This window comes from Macrobrachium nipponense, chromosome 11 (assembly GCF_015104395.2).
Source record: "Macrobrachium nipponense isolate FS-2020 chromosome 11, ASM1510439v2, whole genome shotgun sequence".
Classification (NCBI taxonomy): domain Eukaryota; kingdom Metazoa; phylum Arthropoda; class Malacostraca; order Decapoda; family Palaemonidae; genus Macrobrachium; species Macrobrachium nipponense.
In genome coordinates, this window is record NC_061087.1 from 199,295 (window position 1) to 217,017 (window position 17,723).

Consider the following 17,723-nt stretch of genomic DNA (forward strand, 5'->3'; position numbering starts at 1 on the left):
AGGAACAGGGGAAGAAGATCCAAGGATGCCGCTCAAGGTATAGACCTTGAGCGCCCACGTAAACACCTACCTCAACCAACAAATCCATCCGCACCTACCGCCATAGGCTCAAGATTAAGATCCAGGTTAGCTACGTCTGGAACAGGCTCCTGCGTCGAGACGGACCCAAACGCCTGCTGCACCTCCTGCTGGATGGAAGCTATGAGTGGGGCTGCTGAGATGGGGTCCACGTACCCCGTCGCCTTGCCTCCGGGGAAGATCTGGATGGCCAGCTTCTTATCTAAAATGTAAGGCTGGCCCTTGGCAGCGTTCTTGCCGAAGCCGCCCTTTTAAGCCCAAGCCTTTTTTTCAGGGTTGCTAGGGCGACTTCTTTCACGGCGGCAGCCTGAAAAGAGAAGGCGATATGAAGCTTCTAGCGGCGGAGATACGGTTTAAAGGAGCTTAAAACTAAGGGTGGGTAAATCATGATAACAGGAAATATGTCCAGGAGTTTACTTACCCCACCCAAAAGCTGACTCACGAGGTCATAGCAGATGGTGCATGCCTCAGGGTGCCAAACAATCATCCCGTTGTGGGTAGTGGCACACGGGGCGTGGGTCCTACATACTTCATGGGCGCAGGGATCATACAGAACAGCGTTACAGCCTGGATCTTGGCAGTTGGTAGCCTGTAAGTGGAGAGATACATGAGTATCAGAGTGCACACTTACAGCCTAACATAGACTCCGCTGCATGCCGGAGCATGTAAGTTAGATTAAAACTAGTGCTCCGCCGCAATACGTGTGGTTAGATAGGCGGTTGGTTGGGGTCTGCAGCTTACGCCGGAGACAGGAAAAAAGTTTCAACCAGGAGTGGTGAGGGGCCATGAAACCACGACGGAGAACGACAGAGATAGTACATAAAACTATAATAAAACTAATAAATCATCGTATCAGTAATGGTATATCCTTATAGAATGAGATATGACTCTTTCCGCCTACTAGAGGAGTGCCCGGGTAAGGAGCGAGCTCTCCTCCGGTAGCGAAAATCAGGATATAGTAGGCAAGCAATATAGACCACTAGTAATTTCCCACCCCGCCCGCTGGTGGAGCCAGATGGACCTTTAACCGAAGGGGCTCCCGGCTTCAGCGGGGGTTCCGTCCGTTAAGGTAGGGGAAGGGTTGGGAATGGGGATAAAGGGGGGGGAATCCCGGCGTGGACAATCATCCAAACAATCATCCCGTTGTGGGTAGTGGCACACGGGGCGTGGGTCCTACATTCTTCATGGGCGCAGGGATCATACAGAACAGCGTTACAGAGAGAGAGAGAGAGGGGTTTGGCCTACCCCCCCGTCCCTACTACTACCCGTCGGGTAACCCGGTACCCGAGACAAGTGGTCACCCTGGCCCCCTCGGAGGGAGAGGGAGGTAGGCTACGGTGGTTGTCATGACAACCAAGGAGATCCACCAGACCCCTCCCTACCACATGGAAGGGAGGGAAGGGGGAGGGTAAGGCGCCTAATGGGACACGTGATCGTAGGTGGCCTAGGACGCGATAGCAACACAACCACAGAGGGGCCACGTGAACCAAACTGTACCAACACATGGCACAAGGCACCTAGGCTAGCCTAACACCCTAAATAACACTGATAATAAATAAATACATCGTAAAAAGATAGAAGAGACACTTGAGTAAAAGAGAAAGAAGCCCAGGAGGAGGCGAACTGATCCGAAGAACAGTCGACTACTCGGAGCCAGCAGTAGCCGATGAAGAGCAAGAGCTGGGATGCTGGGCCAGAAAAACACAGTATAGCCCTAAATACCAAACTAAGAGATAAAAGGTAAAAGGGATGGGCTGTGTCCTAACTCTAAAATATGATGTAATAAGACGATGAACGTAGAATAGAGCCCATAAGGATAAGATGTCCCAGTATGGAAGACCGGGAAATCTTAACAACACGAGGCGGCTCAAGGCCGCCACGAGTCAACCGGGAGACCGTATATGACCTAAAAAACGGAAAATACTGGTCCCTGGAAGACTGGAATACCAAAAATTATTACTTATGAGGCACTTAACTTAGCCGAAGCGATTGCAGCACGTTCCATCGTTGAAAAGGATAAATCCCAAGCGAAAACAACACGAGTGAAAAAAGATGCAACTAGCGTTGTCGAGCTAATAATTAAGGATGACCGCTAGAGGCGCTGCTCTCCGCTTGGCGTCAGTAGTAGTAGTAGTAGCGGACGCATCACCCTTTAGTATCAGCTCTCTCAGGTGGGGGATTTTATGATGGAAGGTCTAAATGGTAAATGACTCGTGGTAGTGATCCCACTCGCCCCTATTTCCATACCAACACTTCTTTTATAGAGTGAGCGAGTCAGTTTAACTGACATTTTCTTGATTTTATTTTTTCTCTGGTAATTTTAGGATAATTTTACCTAGAAATAATGAACTTAAGGCTATTTCATAGGCCGACACGAGCTGAGCCCAGAAATATTTTTTTCAAAAATTCACCATAAATCTAAATATTGTCCTAGAGACTTCCAATTTCTTTCAAAATGAAGACAAATGATTGAATATTACTATACTGTAAGAGTATTTGCTTACAATTGCAGTTTTTGACCATATCTGACAAGTTAAAGTTGACCGAATGTAGAATTTTTTTATATATATATTTTTTATATGCAATTATTTCGGAAATAAGAAAAGCTACAACCTTCAAATATTTTTTGTTTTATTCTACATGAAATTGCGCACATTTTCATATATAAAACTCTATGAAATGGAGCAAATATTCCGAGAATGGTACGTACACTAAATTGCGATCATTTTGGTATATAACACATTGTAAAACGATAAAAGCAACACAGAGAAAATATTATCACAAAATAATGCATGAATTCGTAACGAGCGGACGTAAACAAATATTTTTTTCAAAAATTCACCATAAATCTAAATATTGTCCTAGAGACTTCCAATTTCTTTCAAAATGAAGACAAATGATTGAATATTACTATACTGTAAGAGTATTAGCTTAAAATTGCAGTTTGACCATATCTGACGAGTTAAAGTTGACCGAATGTAGAATTTTTTTTATATTATATTTTTTTTATCAAATTGCAAATTAGTTTTGAAAAATAAGAAAAGCTACAAAACCTTTCAAATATTTTTTGTTTTATTCTACATGAAATTGCGCACATTTTCATATATAAAACTCTATGAAATGCCTAATATGAAATGGAGCAAATATTCCGAGAATGGTACGTACGCATTTCGGAGATTTGTGGCGGAGAATCCGCGCGCGGAGGGGGGAAGGAAAGATTTTTTTTAAATTCACCATAAATCTAAATATTTTGCTACAGACTTCGAATTTGTTTCAAGATGAAGATAAATGACGGAATATTACTAGACTGTAAGAGTTTTAGCTTACAATTGCGTTTTTCGACCATTTCGGTAGAGTCAAAGTTGACTGAACGTGGTTTTTTTTCTATCGTGATTTATAGCAAATATTTCAAAAATGAGAAAAGCTACAACCTTCAATTATTTTTTTTGTTGTATTCTACATGAATTGCGCACATTTTCATATATAAAACTTTGTAACGGCTAATTTAAAATGGTGCAAACATTACCACAATCGCACGTATGATTTTTTCGGAAGAGTTACGCGCGGACATAAAGAAAATGTTATTTTTTTCATAAATTCACCATAAATCGAAATATTGTGCTAGAGACTTCCAATTTGTTGCAAAATGAAGGTAAATGCTTGAATATTACTAGAATATAAGCGTTTTAGCTTACAATTCGTTTTGTTTTTCGACCATTTCAGTAGAGTCAAAGTTGACCGAAGGTTTGAAATTTTGGCAATTATCGTTATTTATATGAAAATATCACAAAACTGATAAAAGCTACAACCATGGGTTGTTTTTAGTTGTATTGTGCATGAAATTGCGCACATTTCCATATATAAAATTTACTATAAACGGCCTAATTTTAAAATGGTGCAAACATTACCACAATCGTATGTATGATTTTTTTCGGAAGAGTTACCGTGCGGACGTAAGGAAAAGGTTTTTTCATAAATTCACCATAAATCGAAATATTGTGCTAGAGACTTCCAATTTGTTGCAAAATGAAGGTAAATGCTTGAATATTACTAGTATATAAGCGTTTTAGCTTACAATTGCGTTTTTCGACCATTTTGGTAGAGTCAAAGTTGACCGAAGGTTGAAATTTTGGCAATTATCGCTATTTATATGAAAATATCTCAAAACTGATAAAAGCTACAACCATGGGTTGTTTTTAGTTGTAATGTGCATGAAATTGCGCACATTTCCATATATAAAACTTTATATAATGGCTAATTTTAAAATTGTGCAAACATTACCACAATCGTATGTATGATTTTTTTCGGTAGAGTTACCGCGCGGACGTAAGGAAAAAGTTTTTTCATAAATTCACCATAAATCGAAATATTGTGCTAGAGACTTCCAATTAGTTGCATAATTAAGGTAAATGATTGAATATTACTAAAATATAAGAGTTTTAGCTTACAATTGCGTTTTTCGACCATTTCGGTAGAGTCAAATTTGACCGAAGGTTGAAATTTTGGCAATTATCGTTATTTTTATGAAAATATCTCAAAACTGATAAAAGCTACAATCATGAGTATTTTATTGTTGTATTCTACATAAAAATGCACACATTTTCATATATAATACTTCATGTAACGGATATTTACAATGGTACAAAAATTATGTCAAAGTGACGAAATAATTTCCGAGATGTGTCACAGATACTTTTTAGTGCGGCAAGAAAGAAATTCGCGCTTGCGCGCCTGCGTAACGATTGTAAACAAAACAACACCTTGATCCGTGAACTCCCAGCATCCCCCAAGGCGCGTGATTCAAAAGTTTTCGGCTGGTAGGCCTATAAGTATTTTTCCGCGAATTTAAAAAACTTTTGTAAGTCGACGTAAAATACGTCCAGTCGGCACACGGGAGACAAAAAATGTCGACGTAAAATACGTCCAGTCAGCGTAAGAGGGTTAAGTGGAATATTTGAAATAATATTCATTTTCAAGTTAATATAAAAAAATTGACTTCACACATTTTTTTTTCCATTACTAAGAATTATTTTCATAAGAACAAGAGATATGGCAATTTTTGCTGTCTTGAAGTTGTAAACAATACGTGGGGCCACCCTGTTGGCTGCGCAACGAACTAATGGCGACTGAATCAAGCCCAACCAGGGGAGTTTCCAGACCATTAGAATGCCAGTTTTAAGAGGTGCAACTGTATAGCTTTTCTTTACAAAGCATATTAAAGCCTTATTTATTATTTTAACCATAAATTTCAAGGTTTTAAAAACCTAATTTATTATTTTAACCATAGATTTCATGGTTTTAAAAACCTAGGCTAGGCCAGATTATCAGCACTGAATAACCTGTTTCATGGCCACCATTAGGCAATATTTTTTTCATTTTATGGTTTTTTTCTCACTTCATGTTGCTGTCGTAACTCCGAATTGTCGTAAAACAAATACTACGTCGTTAAATGATGAGTACCTGTATTTCTTAGGAGACAAAATGTTTACAGTACACTGTTTATTAGTCAGTTTGTTTTGCTACTTTATGTGTTACTATTTAGTAGCAGGATAGACTTCCTTATTATTTGCAATAAAATTTTATTTTTCAATTTTCAGGCCAGTTTGATAACAGTGAGCCAATTCATCTCCAGATTTTACAGACTGTTTACAAAGTTCTCACATCCACAAAGGTTGACTGTCCTCGTTTTGGGAATCACTGGGATGTGATAGGATTTCAGGTAATATCAATTTAATTTTTTGGTTATTTAACCATGTTTATTTGACAACTTTTCTTAGGTATGTGGTGTGGTTATTGTATGGTAAGGTAATGTCCTTTTGTAAAATAATTAGGTAGTATTCAGTACATTCTTGTACATGAGTACAGCTTCCTTAATGGCTTGCAGAGTTTATAAGTGGAGTGGTTATGTAGCTAGGGTAGGCAGATTGAGAGATTTCACAATCAAATCCTTTAAGCTCCAACTAAACAGTTTATAGAATGAAAAATACAAATTAGAATGTAATGCAGGGATGCACGAACTGATCACCAAAGATGACTGTATGTACACAACAATCACAAATTTGAAAAAGCTCTGTAACAGTTTGCCAGTATGTATGTATTGGCAAAAGGAAAAATAAGCCAAATGGTCATTGGTTATGCGAAGTTTTTGCATTTGGACTTTAACCCCGTAGTGGGGTAGTGCTGTTAGTGTACCTTACACTATACATTGTATGCATTACTTAAGGACTTACCTATTCACAGATTTTTCTGTGGAACTTCTCTAAAAATTATTTGCGAGAGGACTCTCTTATTCACAGTTTTCATACAATCAACTTACCTGTCAGATATATACATAGCTAAGACTCCGTCGTCCCCGACAGAAATTCAAATTTCGCGCCACTCGCTACAGGTAGGTCAGGTGATCTACCAGCCTGCCCTGGGCGGCAGGACTAGGAACCATTCCTGTTTTCTATCATATTTTCTGTCGCCGGTGGTATCAACATCGTTGCTGCCACCTCCTGACTGGAATTCGCTTTTCTAGACAATTGATCATCTTTTTGTGGACTTTTGGTGACGTACCTGGATCGTTGTTTTTGGCATTCGCTACTGTGGACTGGATTTGGACTTGCTTTTGATTTTCTTCAAGAATGTCTGATTCAAGTGGTTGTGTGAGAGTGTGTGTGAATGTAGGCTGCAAGGTGAGGATACCGAAGGCTTCGGCTGATCCTCACCCACTGTCATGTTGCAAATGTAGAGGTTTTGACTGTTCTATTTCTAACACCTGTCATGAATGTGAGAGGTTGAATGTTGAGGAATGGAAGACTCTAACTTCTTACTTGAAGAAGTTAGAAAGGGATAGAGTCAGAAGGGCGGCATCTAAGGGTGCGGGTAGTAGTACAAGGCCTATTGAGCCTTTTAATGATTCTAACTCTTCTCTTAACTATGCTTTTGATTCTAATTCTGTATCAGGGCCCTCACTGGCTTTACATTCAGATTCGGCCTCGGAAATTGCTGAACTGAAAGCTACTCTTCACAGGATGAAATCCAAAATGGCTGCCATGAAAGGTAAGGATTGTGAAAGTGACTATTTTAGTGAAGTGAGTGGTCCCGCCTCCTCACGCCCCTCTCCTAAACGGGGGGGAGGGTGGCAAGGATTCGGACCTTTCCAGGCCCCTGAAAAGGCACTGGAAAGATCCTATTTTGGATTCAAGCCCCGAACGCTTTTCGGAAGCGCCTCCCTCGATCAAGAAGGCTAAGAGGGTTTTGACGTCCCCTGGCTTGGACAAAACTCCTTCGAGGTCTCCCTCTCCCGTTCAAGAAGACGCCGGAGAAGCTTCCAAGAGGATCATTTTGGCTGTGCAAGAACAGTTATCCGCCTTGGTAGGAGTCCTTTCGAAGGATCCCCCTCGTAGAAAAGACGTGAGGCTTCCTGTCAAGAAGCCTCGTCTTCCTTGTCCCGCCAGGAGTGAGGCTCCTGTGGGACGTGAGGCGTTTGAGATCTCTTCTGATAGAGACTCTTTTGACGATTTTGAAGCGCCAGACAAGCGCGAGGCGCCAGTCAAGCACGAGGTTTCCTCCAGACGAGAAGCGTCTTATAGGATTCAAGCGCCAGATAAGCGTGAAACACTTTACAGGCGCGAGGATGTATCCAGACGTGATACGTCTGCCAAGCCAGCAGCGTCAGCCGAGCGCGAGGACGCAGCCAGGCGCGAGGATTCAGCCAGGCGCGAGGCGCCAGACAAGCGTCATCCATACAAGGATATAGCACCAGAAAGGCGCGAGGCGCCAGCCAGGCGCGAGGCGTCAGCCAGGCGCAAGATTTTAGAGAGGCGCGAGGCATCAGTCAGGCGCGATGCGCCAGCCAAGCGCGAGGAGTCAGCCAGGCGCGAGGCGCCAGCCAGGCGCGACGCGCCAGCCAAGCGCGAGGAGCTAACCAGGCGCGAGACGTCTGAATTGTTGCAGAGGAGCTCTGTACATGCTCTTAGCCCCTCTCCTATTTGGAGTTTGTCTCCCGTAGAGAGAGTTATTGGGCAGGAAGACCCAGAACGAGAATTGATTTCTCCTTCTGATCCTATATTGGAAGAGGACTCAGAAGACGAGACTCACGGCAGAGAAGGGCTGTCTAACTATAAAGTTTTGACAGCTCTCCTTCTTCAGGAATACGGAGATGCCTTGATCCCTGCCGCTCCTCCTTCTCCTCGTTCACTTTTTTCATGCTCCAAGACGCCGAAGTCGTCTGCTTTTCTGAAGATGAGGCCGACGATTTCTATGAAGAGAGCTCTTCAGTCGCTGGATAGCTGAATGCTAACCAAAAAGGAGCTAGTCAGAACAGTGTTTTGCATGCCTCCCGCTAGACTTACGGGCAAGAGAGGTATTTGGTACCAGACTGGGGAGAATATGGGGCTCACTCTCCCAGCTTCGGCTGAAGCTGACTTTTCCAGTCTGGTAGACGCATCCAGGAGACATAGCCTTCATACGGCTAAGATAACTTGGGGTCTTTCGGAGTTGGATCATCTCCTCAAGGGACTTTTTCACATTTTGGAAGTCTTCAACTTCCTAGATTGGTCCCTTGGGGTGATGTCCAAGAAGGCCCATGCCTCGGAAGGACTCTATCCTGACGTACTCCTTGCAATATTGTCGTGCATTGACAAGGCGGTACAGGACGGCTCAGGGGAAGTCTCTTCCTTATTTGGAGCAGGTCTCTTGAAGAAGAGATCTGTTTTTAGCGCTTTTTTGACAAAAGCTGTGTCTCATTCGCAAAGGGCAGCCTTGTTATTCGCTCCCAGGTCTGACTTTCTGTTCCCTTCGCAGTTGGTGAGGGACATTTCCCATTCTCTGACGGAGAAAGCGACACAGGATCTTCTCCTTCAATAATCCAGGAAGAAGAGACCAGTGATGGTGGGAGACAAGAAAGGTGTTTCTACGCCTCTTCGGCCCTTTCGAGGAGGTCCTCCCTCTAGAGCTCCCGCTAAAAGGAAAGCGACTGAGAAGAGAGGTAGAGCCTCTTTCCGTCCCTTTAAAAGGGGAAAGTGAAGTGACGCTCCTCAAACACCAGTAGGTGCCAGGCTCCGGGGATTTGCGGAAGCCTGGACTCTCATAGATACAGACGCTTGGTCAATGTCTGTTCTACAGAAAGGATACCTCATTCCTTTCCTGGACAATCCTCCCCTGACGTCAACTCCGCGGGAATTGTCCGCCAATTACAAGGACCCTGTGTTGAAAGATACTCTTCAACAAATGGTGGATCAAATGTGGGACAAGAGAGCAATAGAGCTAGTGCTGGATGAAAGCTCCCCAGGGTTTTACAATCGTCTTTTCTTGGTTGCAAAAGCCTCGGGGGGCTGGAGACCAGTTCTAGATGTCAGCGCTCTGAACAAGTTTGTTCAGAAACAGAAGTTCTCCATGGAGACTTCTGCATCAGTCCTTGCGGCTCTTCGCCAAGGGGATTGGATGGTGTCTCTGGATCTCCAGGATGCCTATTTTCACGTCCCGATCCATCCTTCGTCGAAGAAGTACCTCCGTTTCATGACGGGGGGAAGGATCTTCCAATTCAGAGCCTTGTGTTTCGGCCTGTCTACGGCTCCTCAGGTCTTCACGAGCCTTATGAAAAATGTGGCGAGATGGCTTCACCTGAAAGGAATCAGTATATCTCTATACCTAGACGACTGGCTCATCAGAGCAAAGTCAGAGAAACAGTGTTTTGGAGGACCTTGCTGTGACACTAAACCTGATAAAGACCTTAGGATTGCTCGTGAACCTCGAGAAGTCCCAACTGATCCCCAGCCAGAACTTGGTCTATCTGGGGATTCGGATGGATTCTCAGGGTTTCGACGTAGTATTTCCTTCTCAAGAGAGACTAACGAGAGGCTTAGAGAAAGTCTCTCTCTTCTTTAGGGAAGGAACGTACTTCGGCGAGGAATGGTTGAGCCTATTAGGGGACTCTTTCCTCGCTCGAACAGTTCTTTCCTCTAGGAAGACTTCATCTCCGTCCGCTTCAGTTTCTTCCTCAGAAGATCGTGGAACATGAAGACAGGGCTTCTCTCGGACAGTTTTCCCATTCCAGTTTGGATGAAGCGCCACTTAGAATGGTGGTTACTCCCACTGAAGGAAAACAAGGGTACTTCCCTAGAAACGCAGAACCCAAACCTTGTATTGTTTTCCGACGCGTCGGAAAAAGGTTGGGGAGCAACCTTGGGAAAGAGAGAGGTGTCAGGCACTTGGAATGCTCTTTCAAGTGTCCTGGCACATAAACTGCAAAGAGCTGTTTGCATACACCTGGAGCCCTAAAGAGCTTCGAACCTTTAGTGAGGAACAAGATAGTCCAAGTGAATGCGGACAATACAACCGCCCTTGCATACATTCGAAAGCAAGGAGGTACACACTCGTATGCCCTATACGAGCTCGCAAGAGACCTGCTGTTGTGGACATCTCAAAGGAACATCTCTCTTTTGACGAGGTTTGTTCAAGGAGTAAGGAACGTGAGAGCAGACAGGCTGAGCAGGAGGAACCAGGTCCTCATACCGAATGGACCCTCCACTCAGAAGTTTGTCGGAAATCTCTGGTCTCTTTGGGGGACTCCTCATGTCGACCTCTTTGCCACGTTCCTCTCAAAAAGACTGGAAGTCTTTTGTTCAGTAGTAGAAGACCCCAGAGCTCTAACAGTAGACGCCTTCCTGCTAGATTGGTCTCATGTAGACGTTTACGCATTTCCCCCATTCAAGATTCTGGGGCAAGTGCTCAGGAAGTTTGTGACATCAAAGGGGACGAAAATGACCCTGATAGCCCCTTTTGGCCAGCTCAAGAAGTTTGTGACATCAAAGGGGCGAAAATGCTGACCCTGATAGCCCCCTTTTGGCCAGTCAAGAGTGGTTCACGGAGGCGCTGGAGTGGATGGTAGACTTCCCCAGATCCCTCCCACAAAGGAAGGATCTTCTCAGGACAACCACACTTCGAGAGGTTTCATCAAAAACCTCCCCGCTCTCGCTCTGACTGCCTTTCGACTATCGAAAGACTTGTCAGAGCGAGAGGCTTTTCTAGCAAAGCAGCAAGCTCGATCGCTAGAGCCCGGAGAAGGAAACTTCCACTATCCGAGTTTACCAATCGAAGTGGGAAGTTTTTAGAAGGTTGTGCAAGTCGAAGAAGTTGTCCTCCTCCAGTACCTCTGTAACAGAAATCGCTGATTTTTCTGTTATTTTTGAGAGATGGAATAATCTCGTCTCTCCGTAGCCACGATAAAGGGCTATAGGAGTATCCTTTCGGCCGTCTTTAGGAATAGAGGCCTAGATTTGGGGAATGATAGAGATCTACATGATCTGATTAGATCTTTTGAGACCAGGAAGTCTAAGATTACTTCTCCCCCTAACTGGAATCTCGACGTGGTACTTAAGTTCTTGTCCTCAGCGAGATTTGAACCCCTGCATTTGGCCTCGTTTCGTGACCTAACGAGAAAATGTTTGTTTCTTTTGTCACTGGCGACGGCTAAAAGAGTTAGTGAGCTGCACGCCCTTAGTGATAAAGTGGGTTTCAATCTAGATTCAGCCATCTGTTCTTTCAAAGAATTATTCTTGGCGAAGAATGAAAATTCCGCTTCGAATTCCCTGGCCGAGAAAAACTTCGAAAGTCAAAAGGCTTTATCGGGTCTCGTCGGCAGGGAATCGGAGAGGTCTCTTTGCCCAGTAAGGGCTTTAAAGTTTTACATGCAGAAAAAGAAACAGTTGGGAGGTTCTAGACAAGGTCTCTGGTGCTCGGTAAAGGATCCATCAAGACCTATGTCTAAGAATGCTTTAGCCTTTTTTGTCAGGAACGTCATTACGGACGCTCATAAGGCTTGCACGGATGATTCTTTCAAACTCCTGAGAGTAAGAGCTCATGAAGTGAGAGCAGTGTCTACGTCTCTCTCTTTTCAGAGAAACATGTCACTAAAGAATATCTTGGAAGCGACATATTGGAGATGTAATTCAGTGTTTGCTTCTCACTATTTGAAGGACGTTCGTGTGACCTATGAAAAATGTTTTTCTTTAGGTCCTTTCGTGTCTGCGGGCACAATCCTGGGTACAGGAGCTAACACCAATCCTTAATTAATACATAAGTCTAATAGATATGTTCTAGACTTTCTGCTGAACAAGTGCAGGTGCCGCACAGGCGGCCAGTCACTTTCGTTCAGTAAGGAACTCTTGTGATATCTTTTATTAGACGAGTATCATAAAATTTTTTTTTGGAAATTATTGTGTGCGTGTGCAATTTGGTTTGAGTTATGGTTGTTGTGAAGAGTTTGGGGATAACTCGGAGCAATTTTTATTACTAACATGGTGGTTAGGATCAGGTGGTCGGGATTGGTTTGTGTGCTCCTTAATAAGGTGTGTTGTCATATAAGTGGATCAGCACCCATTGACAAAGTCCTTTCAGGCTCTGCCGAGTAAGTGGATAAGACCCCTTCGGCAGACCCACAAGAATTCTTGGCCATAGATCACATATCTCGCTAAAGTTTCTTGAGGTGATGCAGACTACGGGGCAAACACCACGAAGTCTACCACCTATCAGGTAGGAACCAAGGTTTTATTTATACCTACAACATATGTTGTTTACCTGTCTATTCCAGAAGTAGCTGTCTCTTACCCTCCACCGAAGGGTGCCAATCAGCTATGTATATATCTGACAGGTAAGTTGATTGTATGAAAATGATATTGTTATGATACAATAAAGTTTCATACATACTTACCTGGCAGATATATACGATTAGGGCCCACCCAGCCTCCCCGCAAGGAGACAGGGGGAAGAGGAAAAATATATGATAGAAAACGGGAATGGTTCCTAGTCCTGCCGCCCAGGCAGGCCGGTAGATCACCTGACCTACCTGTAGCGAGTGGCGCGAAATTTGAATTTCTGTCGGGGACGACGGAGTCTTAGCTATGTATATATCTGCCAGGTAAGTATGTATGAAACTTTATTGTATCATAACAATATCATTTTTTCTGTCTGTAAATATTCACTAGGCGTATATTTATGCTGTTTACATGACCAAATACATTTGTAGGATAAAAATGATTTACAGTAGTAATTTTCAAATATTAATATTGATCAATTCTGTACGTATTAGGTTTATTAAGATTAAATGATATTAATAAGATAATAATTCTCTCTCTCTCTCTCTCTCTCTCTCTCTCTCTCTCTCTCTCTCTCTCTCTCTCTCTCTCTCTCTCTCTCTCTCTCTCTCTCTCTCTCTCTCTCAGTAAAGAAAAATCAAGGTAAATAATATAAAAAGTGCAGTCATAGGGAGGAGGAAATGACTTGTTTCTAAAGGACGAAGGAACTGGCCAGACAGAAGGCCTTGTAGCCAACCTGACTAAAATAGTAGAAAACGTCCAAGAGAAAACTGATAACGGCATTCTTATTGGACTTTTGCTCAGAACCAGTGTAAGCCATTACTCCCTTAGCAAGGCAGTTGGAATCAATGGCAGACTGGAATTAATATGCCAAGAAAAAGGTGTTAGGTTTGTAAACTTTTGGGACATATTTATAGGGAATAAAAAACTATATAAAAGAGATGGAACTCACTTGAATACGGAAGGAGCAAAACTAATAGGAAACCTGCTCAGTGAAAACCTCTTGAAACACCTCAGTGAACTGACTTTCAAGTTAAGAAATCGGAAAGCTCCCAGAAGCTGGCTAGTAGTAGCACTGCAGGCAACAGTGACAGTAAGGGAAACTAATAAAGCCACTGAGGACAAAAGAAAAGATAGAAAGGTCCCTCAGAGCAGCACAGTTTAATGCACAATCAATTCAGAACAAAGTAGATATCTTCAAAGCATTAGTAGCAAGTGAGGAATTAGACATAATAGGTATCACAGAAACATGGATACAAGAGTCTTTGTAGGAGAGTACCAGATAGCTGGATATAAATTGTTCAAAAAAGATACTCGATAAAAAAGGTGGAGGCATTAAGTCATATGTTAGGGACCACCTCAGTCCAATAGAGTGTAAAATTACAACCATGCAAGAAGTGTTTGGCATTAATATAAACATCCTAGGAAGGAGGATAACTCTTAATACTAGTGTACAGACCTCCCCATCAATCACAAATGTCTAATAAGGAGCTGTATGCACTGCTAAGGACAAGAGATAAACAACAAACTCTGCATTAAAATGGGAGATTTCAATGCAGCAGTACATTGGGACATGATGACTTCCGCATCAAACGTAGAAGGAAAGAGACTTTTAGATTTTGTAAAAAATGAATTCCTCCACCAATGGGTTGACAAACCCACTAGAGGAAACAATATACTAGACATCGTCCTATCAACAGAAGATAATCTACTATCTGAATTTTCAGTAGGTTCAAATCTAGGCAAAGGCAACCTAAAATTATCTCATTTTAAATTAATGTTCAACATAAAAAAGAGAAGAAGATATTAATGAGATTAGACTACTGTCAACAAGACCTCAATAAGCTAAAGGAGTACATTAAAAAATTAGATTACAATGAGAACACAGGCATAGATAAGAACTGGGAAGCCTTTCATGAGGAATACACAGAAAATCACTCTAAATGTATACCATTAAGGCAAATACTAACAAATGGCAACCTTCAGCCAAAGTGGTTCAAAAGGGAAATTAAAAATAAGATAAGAGAAAGATACAGATTGCACAAATCAATGAACCCACACCCAACACCAACAGAAGCAAGCAGGCATAAAGAACTCTGTAGATTGGTGGGTGGACAAATTAGTAAGAAATGCAAAGATAAATGAGGATAAGAGAGTTGCATCAGTTGTAAATTACTAGTGTATTCACAACTGAAGACATTACCTCAATACCGGAACCTTCTATTAAATATGAAGGGGCAGATCCACTGGACAAAATAATATTTACAAAAGAGGACATTAAAAACAAAATAGACAAATGCAACAAGTTCAAATCTCCTTTCCCAGATGGGATTCATCCAAGAGAAATTAAAGAGCTAAAAGAGGAGATAGTTCCTCACTTATATAAACTCTACAGGAAAAGTGCTGAACAAAGAAAGGCAGCAAAAGGATGGAAACTAGGAAATGTGCCCCCAGTTTACAAAAAAGGTCTGAGAGAAGAGCTGGGAAATTATAGAATAATCTGCCTAACGTCTGTCGTTTGCAAGATCTTTGAGTCCATAATTGCAGATCAAATTGTGGATCACACAGATAGAAACAACTTATTGTTAAACAGTCAACACAGTTTCAGACAAAACAGATCCTGCATATCACACCTTTTGGAATTTTTTCATAACATGCTAGGTATCTACGACAGTAGTAGAGCAATAGATATACTCTACTTAGATATCCAATAGGCCTTTGACAAAGTCCCACACAAGAAACTGATGACAAAAGTTAGGGCTTTAGGAATTGTAAGAGAAACAGCAGACTGGGTTGGAGACTGGCTAACTTATAGAAAACAGAGAGTCGTAATAAATGGTGAGGAATCAGAATAGGCTGATGTAACAAACTGAGTTCCCCAGGGTTCTGTCCTTGGCCCTCTCTTGTTTTTTATTTACACTTATGACATTGATGTAGGCTTAACTAGCAGGATAGCCAAATTTGCAGATGACACCAAATTAGGTGTAAATGCAGCAGACACAGATGCAGTGGAAAGTTTAAGAAATTATCTAATGAAAATAGGAGGGTGGTAAAAAAAATGGCAAATGCCTTTTAATGTAGATAAGTGTAAAGTGCTACAAATAGGAGCCAACAACCTTCATGCCAGCTACATGCTGCTTGGGAATGACATAAAGAGTGTAGAACAAGAGGAGGACCTTGGAGTCATTATTACCAAGGACCTAAAATCCACAAAACAGTGCATAAAAGCAGAAAAGAAGGCACAGAAACTAGTGGGATACATAAAAAGGCAGTCCAAATACAGAAACAAGGAAACTGCTGCAGCTCTACACGTCAATAGTTAGACCCCATCGTGAATATGCAGTACAGTTTTGATCACCAAGACTTAGAAAAGACAAATAGATTAGAAGTACTACAAGCAAGAGCCACAAAGTTAATTCCATCCATCAGGCAAATAGCTTACTGAAGACGACGAGAGAACCTGAACATGTATGACTTACAAACACGACGATTGCAAGGACAACTAATAGAAACATTCAAAATACTGAAAGGCATAACAAAAGTAGACAGTAACCTATTGACATTAAGCAAAAACCACCCAAGAAATAATGGATGGAAACTAGAACTGAAGAGATACAACACATCCCATTGTGGGAACTTCTTTACATACAAGATATGTGAGATGTGGAATGAACTGCCACCAGAAGTTGTAAACAGCAACAGTGTGGAAGAAAGCTAGACAAAATCATCGGGACACTCTGAATGCACAGTAAAACCTGCTCCTACAGATTAGTAAGCACTCGATGTCTCCTTGAATGGACTAACAAGTCTTTGAGACATCCTAATCCTTGTAACTCTCTCTCTCTCTCTCTCTCTCTCTCTCTCTCTCTCTCTCTCTCTCTCTCTCTCGCGCTCTCGGCTCTCTCTCTCGCTCTCTCTCTCTCTCTCTCTCTCTCTCTCTCTCTCTCTCTCTCTCTCTCTCTCTCTCTCTCTCAGAGAATTTTTATGGCACATGTATATGTATATGATTTACTAATTTTCAAATTATAATAATGGTAAACAGCAATAATATCAATTCATTAAAGAAAATACTATAGTGAATTAGTAAGATTTAGTTTTAAGTTATAAACTGTAATATTTTAAAGGAAAACATATCATCCCTCTTCTTTTTGCCAAAGACTTGGAAAGAGGGGGGAGGGTAAGCCTGTCACAAATGTCAAAAACTGACAGCAAGAGTGGGGGAGTGTTGCCATCATTGTGGTGCTAATAAGCACTTTCAACTTGGCGGTCAAAGGATATACTACTTAGAAATCTCTCTCTGGAAAAGTCTTTAACCAGTTTAACAGATATGCACACTGTTTATGTGTGTGTTCATAGTGTTTTAGAAGTGCTAGTAAAGGTAATACATCTTTGGAAGACGAAAAACAAATATATAAATTTTTTATTGTCAGTTGTTAGTAAAGAGAAATAGATTAACATCCCAGAGAGATTAAAGAGATAAACATTCTCTCTCTCTCTCTCTCTCTCTCTCTCTCTCTCTCTCTCTCTCTCTCTCTCTCTCTCTCTCTCTCTCTCTCTCTTTTACTGAGATGAGAACATTTTTATGGTACATTATGTGCTATGTTTATTAATATTTTCAAATAATAATAATAATACTATAACTACTAATGACAAAATTTGTATGTGATAGTATTTTAAAGAAATAAAATAACCTCTCCATATCACTTTAAGTAAGGATAACTCTCTCTCTCTCTCTCTCTCTCTCTCTCTCTCTCTCTCCTCTCTCTCTCTCAGAGAATTTTTATGGCACATGTATATGTTTATTAATATTTTCAAATACTAACAATAATGTAATAATAATATAACTGTAATTACAAACTGTATATGGAAATATCCTTTCCCTCATCTTTTGTTTGTAACTGTTAAAGAAGCTCAAAGCCAGAGCTTTCAAATAAGTCAAGTTAATGTGACGGGGGAGTGTTGCCGATTAGCAGGCTAATGATTTTTATGTAATTCTCTCTCTCTCTCTCTCTCTCTCTCTCTCTCTCTCTCTCTCTCTCTCTCTCTCTCTCTCTCTCTCTCTCT

General features: G+C 41.7%; 1 protein-coding gene across 2 annotated transcripts in view; it reads left to right on the plus strand.

Moving 5' to 3' along the window:
* Positions 1-17,723, plus strand: part of LOC135214405 (ELMO domain-containing protein 3-like) — a 97,967-nt gene that overhangs the window by 36,741 nt on the left and 43,503 nt on the right. For both annotated transcript variants that reach the window (XM_064248803.1, XM_064248713.1), the window contains exon 6: positions 5,676-5,797. In XM_064248803.1, coding sequence (XP_064104873.1) covers positions 5,676-5,797 — 122 coding nt within the window. The remainder of the gene's footprint in view (positions 1-5,675; positions 5,798-17,723) is intronic.